This window comes from Sphaeramia orbicularis, chromosome 14 (assembly GCF_902148855.1).
Source record: "Sphaeramia orbicularis chromosome 14, fSphaOr1.1, whole genome shotgun sequence".
In the NCBI taxonomy this organism is placed as follows: domain Eukaryota; kingdom Metazoa; phylum Chordata; class Actinopteri; order Kurtiformes; family Apogonidae; genus Sphaeramia; species Sphaeramia orbicularis.
The window spans coordinates 55,817,513-55,826,100 of record NC_043970.1 but is presented as its reverse complement, the minus strand read 5'-3'; the positions used below and the strand labels follow the sequence as shown (position 1 = coordinate 55,826,100).

General features: G+C 49.1%; 1 protein-coding gene across 1 annotated transcript in view; it reads left to right on the top strand.

Annotated features, from left to right (window-relative positions):
* The window catches only part of LOC115432675 (nuclear receptor corepressor 1-like), a 66,787-nt gene that overhangs the window by 16,987 nt on the left and 41,212 nt on the right, over positions 1 to 8,588 (top strand). Inside the window, 3 exon segments of the mRNA XM_030153581.1 lie at positions 294 to 350; positions 546 to 598; positions 1,306 to 1,372. Coding sequence (XP_030009441.1) covers positions 294 to 350; positions 546 to 598; positions 1,306 to 1,372 — 177 coding nt within the window.

Here is an 8,588-nt window from a genome sequence, read left to right as displayed (position 1 = left end):
ACACAGATGTTGACATATATGTGGATTTCTCATGAGAAAAACAAGATGTCCTATTGGGGCATTACATCTTCTGGGATAGATGTCCATTTTGGCCAATAATAAGTAAATTTGTCCAAAGTATGGTTTAAGCAGAAAGTATGTTTTTCACCAATCTCAGTCTGTTTCCAGGTTTGGTGTGGAACCCGTCGTGTCCACCGGTGTTACATGCGAAACCCGTGTTCATCCTGTAGTGAGTGAACGTTCTCCGGTTTGGACTGAATCATGTTCATGTTCTGTACGTTCATGTTTTCCAGAAAAAAGCAGAAGAGGCTCATAAAATCCTGGAAGGTCTGGGTCCGAAGGTGGAGCTGGTGAGTGTCCTTTATTTAAGGGTTCCATAGGTTTATCAACTGTCCAGGTGTAGTCCAGGTGTAGTCCAGGTTTAGTCCTGGTGTAGTCCAGGTTTAATCGTGGTGTAGTTTGGTCCCTCCATAGTGAGGTCCATGTTTCTGCTGCGGGCCCTGTCCTGACCCGGTCCTGAGCCTGTCCTCTTCTTCCTGTTTCAGCCTCTGTACAATCAGCCGTCAGACACCAAGGTTTACCACGACAACATCAAGACGTGAGTATCTGCTTCCACTGTCAACACAGTGAACACATGGGAGGAGGGTCAAAGGTCAAAGGTCGAGCTCAGATCACCACAGGGGGGTCAAAGGTCAAGCTCAGATCAGCGAGGGAAACCCAGCTGATAATTCTGTCCAATTCCAGCTCAGTCACCGGGTCCAGTTCCTCCTGACACTGAGGAGGCGGGGCCTGTGAAACCCCGGGGCAGCTGGGAGTTGGAGGCCAAACCCTTATGGGCCTAGACAATGAGAGCGTCCCATCTGGTCCGGCTTAGACCACTTTAGACTGCCTTAGAGCACCTTCAACTGTCTTAGACCACCTTAGACCACCTTAGACCGCCTTAGACTGCCTTAGATCATCTTAGCCCACCTTAGACCTCCTTAGTCTGCCTTAGACCACCTTAGACCGCCTTAGACTGCCTGAGACTGCCTTAGACCGCCTCGGACCGCCTTAGACTGCCTTAGACTGCCTTAGACCGCCTTCAACTGCCTTAGACCGCCTTAGACCACCTCCATGTGCACCCTGGTTCCCACTGGTTTATATCCATCACCGAACAAATAAACCAGGTCCTGCTGAGGGTTGATAAAGTGGAGGTTCTGAGTGTGAGGGTTGGACTGAACCGGATCAGTCTGAACTGGATCAGTCACATGACTTCTGTTAACGTCCAGTGTTTCCATCCCCTAAAGAAAAGTTCTTCTGTTGCAGGAACCAAGTGATGAGGAAGAAGCTGATTCTGTTTTTTAAGAGACGGAACCACGCACGTAAACAGAGGGTGAGTATCTGCAGTCCACTACAGTCCACTTCAGTCCACTACAGTCCACTTCAGTCAGAACCCCCAGACCCCAGAGGTTCCCTTCGTCCCCTCCCCCTTCCCCAGAACCGAACAGAACCCTGACACCTCTCCTTCATGATGGGATGTCTTGTACTTCTGTGATTGGACTAAACTCTGCATCTTCTTGGTTCTGTTATTCCAGTTCCAAATAGTTTTTCCTCCAGTGTTTGCTGCTGGTCTTTCAGACACGGGAAGCTCATTGTTGCTTACATCAAAAAAATTATCCAGTTATTTAAACATAAATTGGTCCCTCCGTTCCTTTTTCAGAAAATGCTCAGTGTCCTTATCGTACACATGAGGTGTCTTTTCCAGGGACTGGACCAGTGTCCTCTGAATGTCCAGCAGAGCTGGGCTGATTAGACAGCCTTAGAGGTGAAGGACTGGAGTCTTTTGAAACTACAGAAGCTCCTTCTACACCTGCACATGGAGCTGACACTGTTGAACTAGTGACAAGTTAACCATATGAAACTGAACAAGAAATGATTCAATTATGGAACTGAAACAAGAAAACGTGTCCCTTCAGTCCAGTGTAACCCAGTTAGTCCAGTGGTTGTGTTTTCTTCCAGGTCAGTAAATGAACAGTTCATTTGGTTTCTGTGATTTCACAGCAGAATGTGTGACGGTATTAAACTGAACTGTGTCAGTGAAGGAGCAGATCTGAAAACAGCTGTCAATCAAACCTGATTCAGCCTTCGGACTCGTCCTCCGATCGGCGTGTGGAAGCTCGGTGTCTGGCCCGGCCGAGCTCCGCCCACAGCTCCGTTCACCCCCAGAGACGCCGAGCGTCCGGGGGCGGGACAACATGGTGTCATGTGTCCAGTGCTGGTCCAGTTTGTAGTGGTTTTTCCAGCAGTTCCACTCAGTCCCATTGAAGTGCATGGACGCTGAGCGTCTACGGACAAATGACAAGGTCAGACAAGGTCTGAGAGATGAACGTGTTCCAACACATTTGGAGTCAATGAAATGAAAACAACTGAACAGATTTCAAAGTCAGAGTCATCTTTATTGTCATTTCTGCCATGTACATTATATACAGAGAGAGCTGAAATTACTGGACTCTAAGGCCCCACAGTGCAGTAAACATAGAGTGCAAATAACATAGAAAAGTGCAAAGTGCAAATAACATAGAAGGGTGTAAAAGGTAAACATAAAAGAGTAAGTAAGTAAATAAGTAAGTAAGTAAATTTTATTTATAGAGCACTTTTCACAGACAGAGTCACAAAGTGCTTTACCAATTCAAATCAGAATCAAATGAACTCTACAGACCCAACAGAATCCTTCAGGAGCAAACACGTGTGATTGGTGACAGTGGAAGGAAACACTTCCCTTTAACAGCAGAAACCTGGAGCAGACCCAGACTCCTGAAGGATGGACGTCTGCCTGGACCAGTGGGGTTAAAGAGAGAGAGAGAGAGAGTAAAGGAGGAGAAAAGAGAGAGCGATAGAGATATAGAGAGACTGGGGGGGCGGGGGATGACATATGGAGTACTTTATGATGAATACATAGAGTGTAGTCAGTCTGTGGTGGTCCTGGGTCAGGTGGGAGACTAAAAAGCCTTTTTGAACAGGAGGGTTTTGAGGTGTTTCTTAAAGCTCTGTGCAGAGTCCATGGACCGTAGGTGTAGAGGCAGGTCATTCCATAGACGTGGTCCACAGCTTTAACAGACCTGTCACCGCGTGTGCTAAAACAGGTCCGTGGAACCATCAGCAGGTGTGTGGAACCATCAGCAGGTGTGTGGAACCATCAGCAGGTGCTGTCCTGAAGACCTCAAGCTACCAGTCGAGCTGTAGGGCTGGATCAGGGAAGCAACGTATGCAGGGGCCTGGCCATGTAGAGCCCGGAAAGTTAGCACCAGAATTTTGAAATGAAGACGATATAGAACAGGAGCCAGTGGAGAGATTTAAGGATGGGAGTGATGTGGGTTCTCCTGTTTGTGCGGGTCAGGAGCCTTCAGCAGAGTTCTGGACAAACTGTAGACGGGCCAGCTCCTTCTGTTTAAGCATGTAAACAGGCTGTTGCAGTAGTCTGAGCCAGAAGATACAAAAGCGTGAACGATCATGTCGAGCTCATTTGTGGACACCATAGATCTGAGTTTGGAGATGTTGCGTAGTTGGAAGAAACAGTTTTTCACCAGGTGTTTGGAGTAGAATTCTAAAGACATGTCCTGGTCAAAGATGACACCCAGATTCCTCAGTTTGGTCTTTACCGAGGAACTCAGGTCTCCAAGGTGATGTTTGATCCCTGGGATTGCACTGTCCGGGGCAATGATGAGGGTCTGTGTTTGACTGGAGTTCAGCTGGAGGCTGTTCTCATTTAGCCACTGCTTCAGCTCTGACAAGCAGATGATTAAGGAACTCAGTTTGTGGGGTTCAGAGGAGTTAAAGGAGCAGTATATCTGGATGTCATCTGTGAATAGATGATAGGAGACATCACTGTACTGTCGGATAATGTGGCCAAGTGGGAGGACATAGAGTAAGAATAGCACTGGTCCCAGGACAGAGCCTTGGGGCACACCACACAGTAGATCCGCTGAGTCAGATTGGAAGTTGTTTATTGACACAGTGAAGCTTCTGCCGGTCAGGTAAGAGGAGAACCAGTCTAGCACAGGACCTGACATCCCTACCAGGTCCCTCAGTCTCTCGATCATTATGGGATGGTCCACTGTGTCAAAGGCCGAGGACAGATCTAGCAGGACCAAGACCGTGGATTTCCCGGAGTCAGCCGCCATCAGGATGTCACTAGACACTTTTAATAGTGCGGTTTGTGTTGAGTGGCGTTGTCTAAACCCAGACTGAAAAGTGTCATAGATCTGGTGTGTCTCCAGAAAAGCTGTCAGTTGTTTAGACACTGCCTTCTCAAGGATTTTGGCCAATAGGGGGAGCTTTGAAATGGGCCTTTAGCTTTTGAAGTCTGTGGGGTCCAGTGTGGTTTTCTTTAGTTTAGGTTCTATGATGGCCTGTTTGAAGGAGCTGGGAAACAAACCAGTTGAGAGCGACAGGTTAAAATGCTTTGTGACCCATGGTCCAATAGTGTCAAAGACACCGACAAGGAGCTTATGGGGGAGGAGGTCTGCAGAGTTGGAGGAGGGTTTTGTTTTGGATAAAAGTGCTGAGATGTCCTCCAGTGTCACAGGGTCGAAAGAGGACCAGGTTTGCAGAGGGGGATCAGATAGGGTCAGACGGCCAGAGGGTGGTGGGATATTGTGTTTAATATCCCTGATCTTGTCTGTGAAGAAGTTTAGGAAGTCATTGCTGTCAGCTTTACAGAGCACAGGGGCAGCAGGGACAGCAGGGGACACAATGGACTGGACTGTGTCACAGATTACTTTGGGGTTTTTCTTGTTTGTGGCTATAAGTTTGTGGAAGTAGCTGGATCTTGCCTCCTTAATCATTTTATTTAAGGAGGTTATGAGATCTTTCAGATGTAACCTGTGTACCTCCAACTGGGTTGATTTCCAAAGATGCTCAGTTTTGCGACAAGTCCTCCTTAGTTTTAAGATGTTTTCATTTATCCAGGGACAAGACCACTTACCAGTGACACTGGTTTTCACGGGAGCCACCTGGTTCAGAATAGAGCTGCAGTGTGTGGCAAAGCACTGGATAAACTCATCAACATCGGGACACTCATTAAGAAGACTAGGGTTAAACAGGGCACGGAGAACCTGGGCTGTGGACTCTGTAATGATCCTCCTCTTGGCCCTTCTAGGTGCAGGCTTGGGCTCCAGAGGCACACATAAGTCAAAAAACACACCACAATGATCACTCAAGTGGACATCCTCAACACACACATTTGTGACGTGTAAGCCCAATGAGAAAACCAGGTCCAGGGTGTGGCCTTTCCTGTGGGTGGGGCCAGATACATGTTGTTTGAGGTTAAAAGTGTCAGTCATGGCTAAAAGTTCCATTGCTGGGCTGGATGAATTGTTATCGATGTGCAGATTGAAATCCCCAAGAATTAAAACCTTCTCCAGTTTTATTATTGATGTTAGGAAATCACTGAAATGGTTTCAGAAGGCACCAGCAGGGCCAGGGGGACGGTAGATTAAGAAACAGTAAAACACACTGGACCAGCCAATCTTGATCATTTGTGACTCAAATGAGGGAAAGTCATCGGTGCTCATCCCTCTGCATATGTATTTGTCTTGGTGCACTACAGCAAGGCCACCGCCCCGGCGACAGGGGCGGGGCTGACCAACAGCAGAGCAGCCAGGAGGGCACAGCTCATTTAAATGAATGAACTCCCCATCCCTCTGCCACGTCTGCGTCAGGAATAATGCGTCCAAGTTCCTGTTGGTAAAAAGCTCATTTAGGGAGAAGGATTTATTGGCAATGGAACGTGCATTTAGTAATCCAAACCAGCTAGGTGGTGGTGACGTCATGGTGTTGGTGTCCGCTGTGTGTAATGGGATTTGTCTGAACCACCTACGATGCCTTTTAGCAGAGTGAAACCCCATACGAGACCTGGATATGACAGGAATGGGGAAGAGCAAGGCAGAGGTGTAGGCTGCTGGAGATGGGGAAGGAGAAGAGGAATTCACTGAGGAGGTTGACTGACAGGTGGACAGTGAGGGCCTGGGAGAGGAGGACAGATCAGCTGGGGTGGTGTTCATTCTCACTACAGGTTTTACAGGAGACTCTGAACGTGGTGATATTAAATGTGACCAGCAGGGGGAGCAGGTGACTGCAGCAGAAGAGGGAGGGCATAGTCACATAGGTGTGGGTGTGGTTTTAGTCAGGACAGCGTGTTGGATGTTTTGAGCCAAGACCCTGCTGCCTAGTCTAGAGGGGTGGACACCATCGGACTTGTAAAAGGAGGGGCGGTTCCAGAACAGATTAAAGTTAGCAATAAAACTGAAGCCGTTCAGAGCAGAGGCGGACTGGAGCCAGGTGTTCAGGCTGAGGAGTCGGCTGAAACAGCCCACACCACGGGCAAAGGAGGGGAGGGGCCCGGAAATGAAAACAGCCTTCCCGGATCCTTTTAGTTTATCAAAGAGGTTTTTAAAATGAACCTTTGTCACTTCGAACTGTTGAAGAGAAGTGTCATTGAAGCCCACGTGAACTATGATCCGGGTAACGGTGGACGGCAGTGAGAGCAGCAGCTGAGGGAGTTCATGGAGGATGGAGGTGACGGTGGAACCTGGAAAACACCTGGTTATGGCGTTAAAGAAACGGACGTGACGGATGATGGAGTCCCCGAGGATAGCGGTGGTCGGAGGGAAAAGTGGTCGAGGAGACGGTGTTGAAGGTGAAGGGTTCCTGGTCTCTCTAGGTGGACATTCCACGGGTGGACCGTCGGAGTGACGGCGGACGGCCTCCCGGAGAAGGCGGCGCCGGGCCGAAGAGTGGACCGAGGAGCGGGGACCCTTGTTCGACGGCTTTACAGGAGGACCGGCTTTAGGACCGTCGCCGGTAATCAGCTCGGTGGCAGCCACGGAGTCAGCAGGAGCCGGTTCCGGGACAGAGCCAGGTGGGATGGGGGGCACACCAGCCGCGGGGGGAGGAGCCAGAGCGTCCTCCACGGACAGAACGCAGAAGCGGTTTGATGTGCTGATGGTCAGAGGTGGTGAGTCTTTGCTCGTGTTCTTTTTGCGGCCACGAATCACCACTTCAGACCAGGGTGTAGAACACGGGGGACGAGAACAGGCAGAGGAAGGATCCCATAACACCGTATCATCACAGGAGGCTTTGGGCTTCTCTGCGCTGTTCAGGAACAGACTGGACAGTGTGGGAAGGCGGCTGGAGAAACCAGAGAGCTGGGCATTTTTTTCCGCGAGTTCTGCGGAGAGGCGCAGTATTTCCTCTTTGAGATCAGCGATAGTTTGGTAAACCTTTACCAGGGTTTTGTTTGCTTGGACGAGAGGACTATCTCCTGCTGATGAGGATGACACCATGGTGGTAACAGCGAGATACCGGGCAGAGCGCGGGAAGCGGTGGGTGACAGCCAGAGGTAAGGATCCACTGACAATACTGACCTGCCCTGATGGAGGTTTGGGTTGATAGCGTCAAGTTAAAAAGACACGGTTAAGAGGTTGGGTTCAAGTGAGTAAGCGTTGAAAGGCAAGAAATAAGTAGTTAAAAGGCTGGATTTCTAAGAGTAGATCCGCCGGCGGTTTGACAGACGCCAGCATGCGCAGAGAAGTGCAGTAAAAGAGTGCAGTAGAGGAGTAACAAAAGAACAATCAAGGTGCATATGTGCATCACTTGCACTACAGTGGTGAGAGTTCTGTCTGCTCGGTAGCATGAGAGCCGGTCGAGCTGGATGGCGCAGTCCGGGACGCCGTCGTTGAGCCATGTTTCCACAAACACAAAACACAGCACTCTCTCACAGTCATTGTGGATGAGCGAAGCAGTCTGATGTAGTCCAGCTTGCTATCCAGAGACCACACGTTGGCCAGCACCATGGTGGGAATAGCCGGCTTATGCAGGTTAGCCGCTAGCCTAGCCCAGATACCTCTGCGTTTGCCCCTCTTCTGTCTCCTCAAACGCCGCTTGTGGCGCTTCCAAGGTGGTCAAGGTACAGGTACAGATCCAGGAGTGGGGGTCGGTGGTGGTGGGGGTTCCCGGAGAAGACCACAGTCCCATAGTTCCTCAACGCGTGCGAAGTTTACTTCGTATAAATAGTTACGATTTGAGCATTTAATGTGAGTCATTTTAGGGGAAGCTGAGCTTCCACTGCAGTCTGACAGAAAACACCTGTGTTTTCCTCAGTAGTTGCAGTGACAGAAGCTGGAACATGTTTTCAGTAATCCCCTCAGACCCACATGTGTTTGTGTCCTTAAAGGCTGTGAATTTCATACATTCTATTTTCGGTCCTTTTAATGGATAAATGCATCTTACACTCATATTACTGGATCAAATCTAAACCTCAGACTCATCTGTCACTTCCTCTTATTAGATGTTTTAATGCATCTGGATCAAACTGTAGTGCTGTAGTGACGTTCAGTCAACTAAATATCCTGGTATTTATGCATCTACCACTGTCAACAGCCAACAGGTTCCCCTTGTTTGTTGAAAAGCATTGTGGGACGTGTGTGGTGTTAGTTTGTGTTTGGTGTAAACGTGGACTTGTTGGCGTCAGGACAGACACGTGGTCGTCTGTGGTTGACTCAGACAGTCTGTGTTTTAGTGTTGCCGTGCTTCAGTGAGTTCCAGCTTCG